The sequence below is a fragment of the Erpetoichthys calabaricus genome, chromosome 15 (genome assembly GCF_900747795.2).
Source record: "Erpetoichthys calabaricus chromosome 15, fErpCal1.3, whole genome shotgun sequence".
In the NCBI taxonomy this organism is placed as follows: Eukaryota; Metazoa; Chordata; class Cladistia; order Polypteriformes; family Polypteridae; genus Erpetoichthys; species Erpetoichthys calabaricus.
Window position 1 is genome coordinate 37,580,159 of NC_041408.2, and position 15,809 is coordinate 37,595,967.

A 15,809-nucleotide genomic window follows, 5' to 3' on the forward strand; every position below is an offset into this window, starting at 1 on the left:
CCTCTTTTGTCTGCACATGCAGGTGTCCAGGAAACACTATTAAAACCCGAAGGAAATATTTCAGAGCCAAACAGACTTTACGAATTGCCTGGCAAACTGCACTTTTATATACTAAAGCATATAAAAAAAAGTGCCACTTGCAAAAAACCTCAAAGCAATGCATACTGTCTGTGTGCTTGTGAGAGCCCGACTTCACCTAGTTTGACTTCGAATATAAGGTACTAATAAATGTTTGAGGTACAATATTACCCCTCGGCTAAAGCGGTATCTTTCAAAAAGAATTTCCTGCAGGAGCAATAAAGGATCTTGCCGACTGCACAAAACCCTCTCTATAAGAAATTCTCTTCTTATAATTTGCACACTGATATCAATTGGTCGCTCATTCATGCATGAACGGCGAAGTCATGACTAAATTAATTCCACGCACGGACATCGATTAAGTGTGTGAGTTAATCCTTGTTTACATCGAACAAACTTGCTCCGAGCAGGTTTGAGGATTAGGATGTGTTGCTATGACTACACATCCTGCAAGAGTTTTGAAATACTGACAGATCCAGGATCAGGCCAAATCATCAACAATTACATCCGGCTAAACGAGTAATCCACGTACGAAAAATACCCCCCAGATATTTACCCTCGAGTTCTTAAGGAGGCTAGAGAGTACATATACAGTATAAACCCTGGACACATATTTTTAGGAAGACCGGGCGGATCCAAGCAACAATAGGCCATAAGCTTAATGTGCATAACAGGAAAATTAATGGAAGGAATTAAGGATAAAATTGAGCAGCATATGGCAAGTAGGAGTCCTTCTGAACAGTCAGCATGGGTTCAGAAGAGACAGGTCTTGTTTTACTAACATACTGGAAGCAATAAAAGGATATAATCAAAGTGGAGCATATGGTATTATTTATCTTGACTTTCAGAAATCATTTGATAAGGTGCCCCATGAGAGGGTGGGCTTCTAGCTAAAAGAAGTGGGAGTTCAAGGTGATGTTTTTAGATGGGTGCAGAATTGGCTCATACACAGGAAGCAGAGGGTGATGGTGCATGGAACCTCATCAGAATTGGCCAATGTTAAGGTTGGTGTACGGCCGCTGCTTTGTTTTGCTTAGACAGAATTAGATAAAGATGTAGGAATATTAAATAACAAGCTGGTTAAGTTTGCAGATGATACCAAGATAGGTGGTATTATATTATTGGCTGATAATTTGGAATCTGTTAAATCATTACAGAAGGACTTGAATAGCATACAGGCTTGGGCAGATTTGTGGCCGCTGAAATTTAATGTCAGTAAATGTAAAGTATTACACATAGCAAGTAAAAATGTTAGGTCTGAAAGTCGAATGTACAACTTATGAAAAGGATTTTGGGGTCATAGTGGACTCTAAGCTATAAACTTCCTGACATTGTTCAGAAGCCATTAAGAAGGCAAACAGAATGTTAGGTTATATAGCAAGATGTGTGGGGAAGAAGTCCAAGGATGTTATACTCAAGCTTTATTAACATACTGGTGAGGCCTCATCTGGAGTACTGTGTGCAGTTTTGGTCTCCTGGCTACAAAAAGGACAAAGCAGTGCTAGAAATGTCTAGAGAAGAGTGACTAGGCTGATTTCAGGGCTACATGGGATGAATAATGAAGAAAGATTAAAGGAGCTGAGCCTTTTCAGAAGATTAAGAGGTGACATGATTGAAGTATTTAAAATTATGAAGGGAATTAGTACAGTGGATTGAGACTTATTTTAAAATGAGCTCATTAAGAACATGGAGACAAATATTAAGAAGTTTGTCTTTACACAGAGAACCATAAACTACCAAGTAGCGTGGCAGACAGTAAGATTTTAGGGGCTTTCAAAACACTTTTTTTTTTTTTTTTTTTTTTTAAGAAGAATTAATATGAATAGGACTGGCGAGCTTTGTGGGGTTGAATGGCCTGTTCTCATTTAGATTGTTCTAATGTCACTCTTTGTCTAGTCGGTCCAAACCAGTAACGGATCTTTAAATTCAACAAGCTGCTCCTTGCCAGTTTGCTTTTTTTTTTTTTTTTTTTTAAATCCAGTCCCTGGGAGGTAACATTTTAACACAAGTTTCCAGTATGCTTTTAAAATACTTTCATTTAGCTTTTTAGCAAGTAGGCATTCAGAAAGAAGTTTATAAAGTAAAAAAAAAAAGAAAAAAAAAAGAAAACAAAGCACACATGAATAAACATTTGGTTTTGCTGACTGAGAAAGAAAAATAAGTATGAAAAATGAAAAACATACGTTATAGGCTTTGTTTAATTTTTTATTAATTTTCCAAAATATGAATCTCAAAACATGATTTACATTATTTGTACAAGAAAATTGCTTTAAATATGATATAACGGCATTTTCAGTTCTGAATAGGAGAATTTCATTTGCCATAATTAATATTAAAATATGTTCACATTAAATGCAAAAACATTTCACATAATGCAATGCTGAAGAGGCTAATAAATGTGCTTGAAATCTTCAAAATACAGTTAAATACTCAAATAACAAAACTAAATGCTGAAATCAAATGATCAGCTGTGATCTACCTTTACATATAAAATGTACTTAACACATGAAATATGCATTCTGTAATGTTTTAGAATATTTTGAGATATTTTTAAAATACCTTTCAAGTTCTTTTCACTTTTTTTTTTTAATTTTACAAGTTGACTTTGAATGGTCAGGTAATTGTTTTGATTCACCACAGTCTGGTTCCCACAAAGCATTTCTCAAGAACCTGGATGCTGCGGATTTGTCCAGTTTAGCAGCTTTTTTCTTGTCACCAATTTCCTTAATTTTATTCATGTAAGTTCGTATTCTTTCCTGTGTGATAAAAAAACAATAAACAACTATATTTGGTAACAGAGACTAATTACCATCATAATGGATACACACTTTATATTACTTCAGACTGTAGATTAATACAGGAGTTATTAAATCCAGTCCTAGGTTCCCCTTAAGGATGTAGGTTTTTGTCCAATCAATTTATTTCCCCCAAGACTGAACTTCTGGTTTAATAGATATTGGTGATGGATCTATATTTTGCAGAACAAATAATGTCACTTGTTGGCTGTTCTCTGGTAATCCTCCATTAGAGCTTAACTAATGAACAACTATTATAAAAGTAGCATAAAACAATGTGACCTCATCCCAAACTCTACACTAAGCTACAGTAGATATATTGTAACTAATCAATTACTGCTTGAACTGCACCCATACAGTATGTTGTGTGTATGGTCTTTTCAGTTCAATTTAATTTTAACTGTGGCAGAATGACAAGGCAATATGTGAGTGTGCATGATGGGTGTGTGGCTTTCTGGGGAACAATGATTTCAACACTGTAAAAAGAAATTTTTACAGAAGAACATCAGGGTAGCAGTTGCTCACTTGAAACTTAACAGAAGTTGGGTGATGAAGACGATGAACAGATACAAAGTAGTAAATAAAAAACAAAGATTTAAACAGAAAAAAATTCATGTCCCAAAATGGCCAACTCGGAGTCTAGACCTCAATCCAATCTTGACGTTGTAGCATGACCTGATGAGAGTTGTTCCTGCAACATAACCCATAACTGTCAACTGAACTGGTTTTGTAATTGTAGGGAGGGAACCCTGGCATAGACTTGCTGTCAATCCTCTCTATGAATAAAACTTTTTGTTGAAATTTACAATGAGCCTTTTTGCATTACTTTTCACTTTTTCTCACTGTGTTTTGTTCATGGATGCAAACAGCAACTTTTTGTCTTGAATTTGGATTTATTTTGTTGGATTATATCTTGGCTGGGTTTGTGGGCTCTGGGACAACTGATTTAAGTCTCTTGGTGGTCCACAAGATGAAACGTTTTCCCAATTTCTGATCTGTTCCTTGATGCCTGTTTGTGAATATTTTTCTTTACAAAATGGAAATCTAGTTTTTGGGAACGTTCCATTTCCTTTGATGTACTGTATTGCTGTCTCTGCTGTTTGTACTTCAGCTGTAGAAATGACCGGATGCCTGTGTTCAACTGTAAGTCTTTCATGGCTGACAGCCCTGCTGGCTAATTTGACCATTTTTGGTGTAGTCTATATTGTGTTTAATGACATTTGTGTGGATTGTTAGACCTTTGGTATTGGCATTCTTTGGGGGCTTTTGGTGCTAGGGAGATCGCACCTGCTAAATTGCCAAAGGCTGTGTGTTGGATCCTTCAAGCTCTAGTAATTATCTAGATAGATAGATAGATAGATAGATAGATAGATAGATAGATAGATAGATAGATAGATAGATAGATAGATAGATAGATAGATAGATAGATAGATAGATAGATAGATAGATAGATAGATAGATAGATAGATAGATAGATAGATAGATAGATAGATAGATAGATAGATAGATAGATAGATAGATAGATAGATAGATAGATAGATAGATAGATAGATAGATAGATAGATAGATAGATACTTTATTAATCCCAATGGGAAATTCACATTCTTCAGCAGCAGCATACTGATACAATAAATAATATTAAAGAATGATAATAATACAGGTGAAAAAAACAGACAATAACTATGTTTAATGTTAAATATTAACGTTTACCCCCCCCTGGTGGAATTAAAGAGTCGCATAGTTTGGGGGAGGAACGATCTCCTCAATCTGTCTATGGAGCAGGACAGTGACAGCAGTCTGTCGCTGAAGCTGCTCTTCTGTCTGGAGATGACATTATTTAGTGGATGCAGTGGATTCTCCATAATTGATAGGAGCCTGCTGAGCGCCCTTCGCTCTGCCACAGATGTATATAATAACATTATTTGATAAGATTTTAATGGATACAACCTCCAAATTGCATTGTTTTCTTTTTCTTCTATACTCTTGCTGCATTGTTGTCACTGCTCCCCTATCTCACCTTCCCCACTGTGCTCTTTTTGCTATTTGAGTGCTTGCTTTCCATTAGGCTGAAATACTCTTACGATAAACTATGGCATATTAAACAATCTGTCCAGAGCAAATGGTCGAACTAGAATATCCTAAGACATTGGTATTGTGCAGCATCCGAAATATGTACACTGTGGATGGGGACGTCACCATCGCCAGGCTGAGACCATGAAGTCCACCAGCAGCACTTGGCCTGGAAAACGTTCTACTCAGGGTTTTGGGAATAAGGGTGTCAACATTGCAAATCTATGCTATACTGAAATAAGCTATGGATTTGGATCTAGGCACAACAAACTCTCAGCTGCTAAATTTGCATTTTTTAATAAGGAGTCTATCAATGGCAAACCACTGGTACTGTCAGAATTTATTACAGATTTCAACTTTGATATATTATGGTTAACAGAAACTTGGTAAAAACCAAGTGAATCTGCATTTCTAACCAAGTTGACTCAGGTTATGCTTATGTTATGGCAGTTTACAGCTCACTACAAGGTCGAGAGCTTGCTGTAATTGTGAGATCTGAGCTAATCATCAAATGAATTTCAATTGAATGTCCACTGCCCTATGAGTGTCTGGTTCAAAAACTAATAACCAAATCTGGTCCTATGTTCTATATCGTCCTCCAAAACAAAATGTTTTTTTTATTTTATTTCATCTGACTGAAATACTACCTCTTTTGAGCTTTTTTTCCCCCCTGACAGTCCTGCAGGTGACCAGACTGTCAATCATTCATGTAAAATGACAAATGAATTCCTATCCTATTGGACCATTTTGACTTGATGCAATATGTTTCTTTTCCAAACCACTCTGGTGGTCACATATTAGATCTGGTTTGTTTGGATTATCTGATGGCAACACTCATCTGGCTTTTTCTGACCACATTTTTTTTTTTTTTTTTTATATAAACTGTCTTAACTGCAGTACTAGGGTGTAGTACAGTGTTTGCCATTATGGATATAATGAGAAGTCCAACAAAATGTCATTTTACTGGCTAACTAAAAAGATCACAATATGGAAGCTTTCGAGCGATTGATTACACCTTGCCTGAAGAAGGGGTCGGAGTTGCCTCGAAAGCTTCCATATTGTAATCTTGTGTAATGTCAAGAAACCTTAAAATATCTGTCCATCTATCCTTACTGGATCTATTTTAGATCTTTTTCTGTCTTCCTCCATTTCATCCACATTAAATAATCCTGATTGTCATGACAGTAAACAATAACATCCTTTGACAGCACCTGTGTGCTAGCTACTTTAAAAATGCTTCTGTAGCCCTAACATTAAAAAATTGTGGTTTTGTTGCTGATAATCTCAACAATTTGAGGCCTCTCTCTCACTTTTCTGTCTAAGGTTCTTGATCATGTTGTGACCTTCAAAATCACCAGTTACTTAACTTGTACTAAGGTAATGGACCCCTTTCAGTTTGGTATTAGAGCACAGCACTGCTGTAAAACTGCTCAACTTCGTAACAGTAGTTCCCCTTAAAATAAAACTGATTAAAGTACATGGGAACTCACCATGGTTTAATGAGAACACTTGCACACATAAGAGTGTCAAAAACTGGAATGTAGATGCAGAGCAGCAAACAAAGTGTTAAAAAATACAACAAACTCTCTTTAAAGATCACTCCAACTGCTACTCTAAATAATAGACAACAATAATAATCTTCATGTACTGTTTAGAACTGTGGCTAATCTAACAAATGGGAATTTGTAACAAATCTTTTGCTTAAGGCATCAGACTATGGGAAAACCAGTATATTCATTCTGTTAGACCTTAGGTCTGCATTCGATAGCATCAAGCATGACATTTTACTGTCCAGAATGGAAAACATTCTGGGTATTTCTGGCACTGTCCTGCAGTGGTTTAAGTTCTATCTGACTAATAGCAAGAATTAATTTGTCTTGGCAACAGCCGGTTAAGCTCAGCTCTGGTCACATACAGGTGCACAAGGAGCTTCTCAAAGCTCAGTCATCAGCTCTTCTGTATCTTCATACTTCCCCTTGGTCATATTATTTGTAGCTTTAGAATGGGTTTTCATTTATATGCAGATGATACTCAGACCTATTTCAATGTTAAAAGTGAAAGCTCAGAGCTTTCTCAGCTCACACCTTGCTTCACTGAAATTAAAAGTTGGATGGACTATAACTCTTTAATGCGCTTTGAGCATGGGAAAGGCGCTATATAAATAAAATGTATTATTTTTTAAAAATTAAACTAACAAAACCAAAAGTTGTGCAAATTTACACAAAAGCTCAGCCTAAGAAAAGGTGCTCCTTAAAAATCACCCTTAGTGATGATGTTATTGGACTCCTCTTCTAATATAAATCTTGGTGTTAACCTTTAATTCTTCCCTTTCTTATTCTACCCACAATGATCATATTAGGAAACTTTCTTACTTCCACATCAGTAACATCGTGTTCACTCATTCCTCTACTTTTCCAATTCTGAGAAACATGTCCATGCTTTTATTATATCCCACATTGACTACAGCAACTCCCTGCTGGCAGGTGTCCCTTCTAGTCTGTTATAACAGCTCCTGGTGGTTTAGAACTCTGCTGCAACAGTCCTTACAAAGACCCGCAACAACAAGCACACGTAACACCCATCCTGCTTCATTTTCACAGGCTCCCCAGGTCTATAGGACTGAATATAAACCTCTATTACTAACCTGTAAAGCGTTTAATGATCTTGATCAGACAATCTCTTCCGTCACTATGGTCCTATCCACCTACTAAGGTCTACCGATTTTGGCACTCAAGTTGTGCCCCACACTAACTTGCATTCTATGGGTGTCAGAGCCTTCAGCTCAATAGTGCCCAGACTTTAATGAGATCAGCTGACTCAATTCATTCAAAGTATGTTATTCATTCAGGGTTTTCTTGCAGTACTCTTATTTTAGTATTTATTCTGGTTTATTGCCTTATTCCATTTCAATGCTCTGTATATCCTGTATATTAAACCAAAAGTGAGAGTCCTACCTGTAACCACACAATCATTCAGGAAGTGGACCCCGGAGGCTGAGAATACTCTGAGAGAATGTTTTGGAACTACAGACTGGGATATCCTGCAGGGATCTCATAGTGAGAACATTGAGGAAGTTGTTGACTGCACTACTGACTACATCAACTTCTGTATGGACATTGTAGTTCCAGTAAGAACTGTACGCTGCTATGCTTAACAACAAGCCATGGATTACAAGTGACATCAAGGGCCTTTTGAACCAGAAGAAAAGGGCTTTTAAAAACTGTGATCAGCATGAGCTCAAGCGCGTGAAGAAGGAACTCCGAGTCCAGCTCAGGGCGGCGAAGGAGCAGTACAGGAGAAAGCTGGAGCAGAAGTTGCAGAATAACAGCATGAAGGAAGTGTGGGATGAGATGAAGATCATCACTGGCTGCAGCTCGAAGCGGGGTACCACCATCGAGAGAGACGGGAAGAGAGCAAACCAAATGAACAACTTCTTTAACAGGTTTGACCACCCTAACCCACTCTCACCTCGGTGTATTGCACCCTCCACACATCCTTCTGCTGATACCAGCATAGGAAAGACATCCCCACCCATAATTACAACAGCGCAAGTGAGCAGAGAGCTGAGGAGACCGTGCCAGCAAAGCAGCGGGTCCAGATGGAGTATCGCCACGACTGCTGAAGGTCTGTGCATCGGAGCTGGGGGGTCCTCTACAGTGCATCGTCAACCTGAGCCTGGAACAGGGGAGAGTCCCAAGGCTTTGGAAAACATCTTGTATCACCCCAGTCCCAAAGGTATCACGTCCTAGTGAGCTGAATGACTTTCGGCCTGTTGCTCTGACATCACATGTGATGAAGACCATGGAGAGGCTGCTGCTTCACCACCTTAGGCCACAGGTTGAACACGCCCTTGACCCTCTGCAGTTTGCATATCAGGAGAAGGTGGGAGCGGAGGATACCATCATCTATATGCTACACCGATCCCTCTCTCACTTGGACAGAGGCAGTGGTGCTGTAAGAATAATGTTTCTAGACTTCTCTAGTGCCTTCAACACAATCCAACCTCTGCTCCTTAGGGACAAGCTGACAGAGATGGGATTAGATTCATACCTGGTGGCATGGATTGTGGACTATCTTAAAGACAGACCTCAGTATGTGCATCTTGCGAACTGCACGTCTGACATTGTGGTCAGCAACACAGGAGCGCCACAGGGGACTGTACTTTCTCCGGTCCTGTTCAGCCTATATACATCAGACTTCCAATACAACTCGGAGTCCTGCCATGTGCAAAAGTTCGCTGATGACACTGCTATCGTGGGCTGCATCAGGAATGGGCTGGAGGAGGAGTATAGGGACCTAATCAATGACTTTGTTAAATGGTGCGACTCAAACCACCTACACCTGAACACCAGCAAAACCAAGGAGCTGGTGGTGGATTTTAGGAGGCCCAGACCCCTCATAGACCCAGTGATCATCAAAGGTGACTGTGTGCAGATGGTGCAGACCTATAAATATCTGGGAGTGCAGCTGGATGATAAATTAGACTGGACTGCCAATACAGATGCGCTGTGCAAGAAAGGACAGAGCCGGTTATACTACCTTAGAAGGCTGGCGTCCTTCAACATCTGCAATAAGATGCTGCAGATGTTCTATCAGACAGTTGTGGCGAGCGCCCTCTTCTACGCGGTGGTGTGCTGGGGAGGCAGCATTAAGAGGAAAGACACCTCACGCCTGGACAAACTGGTGAGGAAGGCAAGCTGTATTGTTGGCATGGAGCTGGACAGTTTAACATCTGTGGCAGAGCGAAGGGCGCTCAGCAGGCTCCTATCAATTATGGAGAATCCATTGCATCCACTAAATAGTATCATCTCCAGACAGAAGAGCAGCTTCAGCGACAGACTGCTGTCAATGTCCTGCTCCACTGACAGATTGAGGAGATCGGTTCTCCCCCAAACTATGCAACTCTTCAATTCCACCTGGGGGTGTAAACGTTAACATTTAACATTATACAAAGTTATTGTCTGTTTTTCACCTGCATTATTATCATTCTTTAATATTATTTATTGTATCATTATGCTGCTGCTGGAGAATGTGAATTTCCCATTGGGATTAATAAAGTATCTATCTATCTATCTATATTGTATTTTGTGATTTTAACAAACGATTACTGAGTTTTTGTGTAAGTGGATATATGTTTTTTAGTTATGGGAAAAGATTTTTTATTCTATGAAAAACTGAAAATCTAAAATTTCTACACTTTCAGTATGCAAAAATTACACAGTGAACAATATACAAATAAATTCAGATCACAAGTAGTATTCACAATATACATACTACTTCAGGTGGAAAAAAGAAGAGCAAAATAACTTCAAGTCAATGTGTAAACTAAGTCTGCTTTTTGGCTATAATTTTTAGGTTCTCCCTGTTCCTGTATTTTTAACCTCCTTAGCGATACATTTTTTCTCAAACAACAACAACATTTATTTATATAGCACATTTTCATACAAAAAGTAGCTCAAAGTGCTTTACATAATGAAGAGAAGAAAAATAAAAGACAAAATAAGAAATTAAAATAAGACAACATTAGTTAACATAGAAAGGAGTAAGGTCCGATGGCGAGGGTGGACAGAAAAAACAAAAAAAAACTCCAGAAGGCTGGAGAAAAAAATAAAATCTGTAGGGGTTCCAGGCCACGAGACCGCCCAATTATTTTTTGATTTAAATAATTACATTTTTATTAAATCTCATCGTTCTGCTGTAAAACCTGCAAAACACTAAAGTACAAAGTCAAAAGTGTAAAAAGTATAACAATAAATAATAATGAATAATAATCTGAAATTTATAATAGTAATAAATGATTCCAATACTGTATACCTGTCAAAATGAGTCTTTTGTGTGGTATATCTGAACAGGAAAACTGCTTACGTGTATGGTCATTTACCCGACATTGATCATAATGGTTTGTTTCAAAAATTCTTTTGACCACGTCATTGTCAAGAAATAACTTCAGGTAAGTAAGTGGATCTTGGCTGTCAATATTCACTTTTATTCCTGAGTGCCCCACAAAAATCTAAACGAGGTGGTGCTGGTTTACTTGAAGAAGGGTTAACAGAAACCCAGACAAGAGTATTATTTATTTTCGGATTCATCAGAATCACTTTTGGTTTCACTGCCCATTTCAAAATGATTGCCTGAAGACAGATTCAATTAATCATCACTGCTGGTAAGAGGTTCCTCAACATTACTGCTCGCATCACTGTCAAGAGCATGCAACATCTGGACTGCTGAAAAACATTTCTTATGAGATGCCATTAGAAGGCTAGGAAAAGATGCATCTACATTGCTGCTCAGGTAATGCTCAGGCCTGACGCTTACATAAAACACACTTATACTGTTGCCTGAGTAATGCTTGGGACTACCGCTGTTAACAATTTACAGCTCGAGTAATCCTAAGGTCTAAAGCTTACGTATGATGCATCTATACAGTTGCCTGAGTGGCAATGAAAGGATGAAAAAGAAGATTGCCTTTGTTAATATTAGTAAACACTAAAAATGTAGGTTACACACGCAGAGGAGGGGGTGAGAAAGACTTAACTCACCAGTTAAAATGCTCTTTTTCACAGAAATCCTTCATTTTTGAAGCATGGTTTCAGAAAGCATCTTAACTAAGGGAGTTGCAAAGAAATTGAGAGAAAAGGGCTATGGTTGCCTTTAACCCCAAGTAAGCAGAGGGAGACTATGAATTGCCACAGGCAGTGACTAGACAATAAGTAGGAGAACACAGTGGGGTAGAGGAGAGGGGAAGAACGTCTCATAGCATGGAGTGGAATGGTGGAACTGAAGACGAGCAAGGAGAAACAAGATCAGCCACTGTGTTTAAAGGGCTAGTTCTTATTGTGTGTGCGCGTTTCCCTTACGTGTCATCTGAGAGCTGCTTGCATGATGCACAACTTGAACCCGCTGCCCTAGTCCTAATATCAATGTAGTTACTGTCTATCTTAAAGCAACAACTGAAGAACTTTGAGTTATAATTACTTAAAAAAATAACTAGAATTAGTACTGACACAAAATCGTCCGATTCCCAATTGTGAAGTATCACTAAAACAAATTCACACAGGAGTATATTAAAGGAATACTCCAGCCAACACAACAGAACTGCTTGTCACAGTTTGATTCATCACACTCTGTGTGAGAGGATAGCCTAGTTAAAAACGACTTTGCTTTCCTGCACAGAACTGTGCATGTTCTGTCCGATCCCACTGTAATGTAGATTAAAACTGATCATGAATCAAACTGCATTTTGCCTTCAAGCTGTGTGCTGAAAAGATAACTAAACAAACTGTTAATCATCTACACATCTGATTCTCTTTTAGAGGAGACAATCATTCAACATACTTAATGAACTAGGGGAACTGTCAACTACTTTAGGCTTCTGAACTGAATTAACGTTAAAGGACTGATAAAAATTGCTACTGCAATTTAATGTAACAGGTCTAATTTTGAGTGGAATTACAGTATGATAACCTAAAGATCCCAGTGCTAAGCTACAGTGCATCCGGAAAGTATTCACAGCGCATCACTTTTCCCACATTTTGTTATGTTACAGCCTTATTCCAAAATGGATTAATTTTTTTCCTCAGAATTCTACACACAACACCCCATAATGACAACGTAAAAAAAGTTTACTTGAGGTTTTTGCAAATTTATTAAAAATAAAAAAAACCGAGAAAGCACATGTACATAAGTATTCACAGCCTTTGCTCAATACTTTGTCGATGCACCTTTGGCAACAATTACAGCCTCAAGTCTTTTTGAATATGATGCCACAAGCTTGGCAGATCTATCCTTGGCCAGTTTTGCCCCATTCCTCTTTGCAGCACCTCTCAAGCTCCATCAGGTTGGATGGGAAGCGTCGGTGCACAGCCATTTTAAGATCTCTCCAGAGATGTTCAATCGGATTCAAATCTGGGCTCTGGCTGGGCCACTCAAGGACATTCACAGAGTTGTCCTGAAGCCACTCCTTTGATATCTTGGCTGTGTGCTTAGGGTCGTTGTCCTGCTGAAAGATGAACCGTTGCCCCAGTCTGAGGTCAAGAGCGCTCTGGAGCAGGTTTTCATCCAGGATGTCTCTGTACATTGCTGCAGTCATCTTTCCCTCTATCCTGACTAGTCTCCCAGTCCCTGCTGCTGAAAAACATCCCCACAGCATGATGCTGCCACCATCATGCTTCACTGTAGGGATGGTATTGGACTGGTGATGAGCGGTGCCTGGTTTCCTCCAAATGGGACACCTGGCATTCATACCAAAGAGTTCAATCTTTGTCTCATCAGACCAGAGAATTTTCTTTCTCATGGTCAGAGTCCTTCAGGTGCCTTTTGGCAAACTCCAGACGGGCTGCCATGTGCCTTTTACTAAGGAGTGGCTTCTGTCTGGCCACTCTACCATACAGGCCTGATTGGTGGATTGCTGCAGAGATGGATGTCCTTCTGGAAGGTTCTCCTTTCTCCACAGAGGACCTCTGACAGAGTGACCATCGGGTTCTTGGTTACCTCCCTGACTAAGGCCCTTCTCCCCCGATCGCTCAGTTTAGATGGTCGGCCAGCTCTAGGAAAAGTCCTGGTGGTTTCGAACTTCTTCCACTTACGGATGATGGAGGCCACTGTGCTCATTGGGACCTTCAAAGCAGCAGAAATTTTTCTGTAACCTTCCACAGATTTGCGCCTCGAGACAATCCTGTCTCGGAGGTCTACAGACAATTCCTTTGACTTCATGCTTGGTTTGTGCTCCGACATGAACTGTCAAACTGTGGGACCTTATCAGGGTTCCCACTCTTTTTAAGGAATCATTTTCCAGGACATTTCCAGGTGCTTTTTCCGGAAATTCATGACAGGATCTGGTCATACAGTCATTCACTTTAGTCGCAGGCTTAATGCCATTTTAATTTCTCTTTGATTATGCAGGGACTTAGTGTCACCGATATGCTAAATTACATAAAGGCAACACCAATTAATGCACTGATGTATAACGGAGTTGTTTGACCTCTTTTTGTTACACACTGTTTTAAACTGCAAAACTCTTTTAAAGAAATAAATGCCTCTTGGATTGTGGAAAACTATCCAAACACTGACATATACTGAGCAATTCCATAATGTTCAGTATAGAGCTGTTGATCACACCATGAAATAGGCTGTCATAGTGACCTAATTTCAGTAAAAGTTACTTGCATATTACATATTGTCATTGTTTGTATCAAATAAATTTATGTACAATGTTTGTATTAAACAAAACTGCATAAAGCCAATTTATTGCCTATATCATGTGTATGATGCCTATAACACTAATATATGCAACAATTGGCACGTGACAAAACAAAGTCAGAGTTAACTTTCAACTGGTAGCTTTACTGGGAATACAGCAGCTGTAGAATTTGCATAAGTGATCAAGGTATTGGACATATCGCATCCTGGCATTTCTGCAATGCTGCATGAGGGGCTTTGGCAATACTCTATCAAATGAGCCACCAGTCAAAGCATCTTGGATTAGGCGAAGAGACATCAGAGTCCTTCCTTTCAGATTTGTAACCAGCATGTCATTCACAGAGTACCCTCTTTCGACCGCTGCTTGCCCATGTGACAATATGAACAGGTCTTTCATTGATTTCCACAGAATTGCGTACTCTGCTTTGTCACCAGCAAATCTTCCCATGAATGTGTCCAGCCGACAGGAGCTACTTCTATACCCTTGAAATTCCTCCTTATGGTGCTGCACCATTTCAGTGAGGAACATCTTGTACTCACTCAGGATTTGGTCACATTCCTCTGCTGTATGCCATTTGGCGTTAAGAAGCAGCTGTAAGAGCTTCTCAAACATGGAGATGGCACGCCTTTCATCGCTGATCATAGTTACTGCATCTAGGCATGCCATGTGCCTTACTGCTGCATAATTCAAAGGGCATTTGTCCAGCAGTTTCTTTGCTGTTGCGGACAGGAAGGCTACACATTCTCTCCGGAATTGTTGACCCGGCAGCGGTTTTTCAAGCAGCTTCTCTGAGGCTTTCTCAAGAGCTTGTTTGGTGGCAAAGCCAAGATCCACCTCTTTCAGTGGCAAATGGAGTGTTTTGTCCAGTACATCAATTTTAAGCATTTGGACAGGTGTTTTGATGTTATCCAGTACCTCCCTCTTCATAAAGCATGAAATAAAACTCTTCAGAAGGGCCTGAAGGTCTTTTGCCAAAAATGGCATCATGGGGGCATCAGTCTGGAAAGTCTCAAGAAAGGGTTTCAGCTGCCTTGCCACATAGGCAAAAAACTGTAATTTTTGCCTCAAAAAGAGGGTCACCAACAGCCTCTCTGACCACAGTGTATGATGTTGACGTTGGCATTTTACTCTTTGGCAGTTTCTTGTAATTGTCGACAAATATTTCAACATGTGGCCACATCTTAAGTGCTCTCTCTGCCACTGGCAAGTCCTCCACCCACCTGTGAGGACAGAATTTTAGAGGGAATGGTGATGTTTCGTTAATTTCAATAAAGTCAACCCGTCTGGCTGGTGTGTCATGAAAAAGCTGCCAAAGGGCACTTAGTTTGTCACCTATCTTCCTTCCACTTTCCTTCTCGCCTTGTTGGAAGCTTCCATGAACTGTATGAAGACCACAGGTTCCTAGGTTTATCAAGCTTCTAATATCTGGGGCCTCCTTAGACCTGTCTTCTTCAAATAATCTCAAAAAATTTCTGTTGACACTTGGTCCATCCATCAAGATTTACAGGAGCTTGTTTGGATCAAGTGGAGAGGGGGAAACTTTAATGCTCTCAACAAGCTCCTCTGATTGTGTGTGCCCTAGAAACTGGGAGTCCAGATAATGCACAACTACCTTTTCTTCATTATCACTCCAGTACCGCACAAGCATATCCATCTGCTCGGTCTGT

General features: G+C 39.4%; 1 protein-coding gene across 2 annotated transcripts in view; it reads right to left on the minus strand.

The window, feature by feature from the left end:
* Nucleotides 1–2,274: 2,274 nt before the first annotated feature.
* The window catches only part of c1d (C1D nuclear receptor corepressor), a 48,545-nt gene continuing 35,010 nt past the window's right edge, over nt 2,275–15,809 (minus strand). For both annotated transcript variants that reach the window (XM_028820495.2, XM_051919345.1), the window contains exon 5: nt 2,275–2,834. In XM_028820495.2, the coding sequence (XP_028676328.1) occupies nt 2,652–2,834 (183 nt within the window). In that variant the 3' untranslated portion in view covers nt 2,275–2,651. The remainder of the gene's footprint in view (nt 2,835–15,809) is intronic.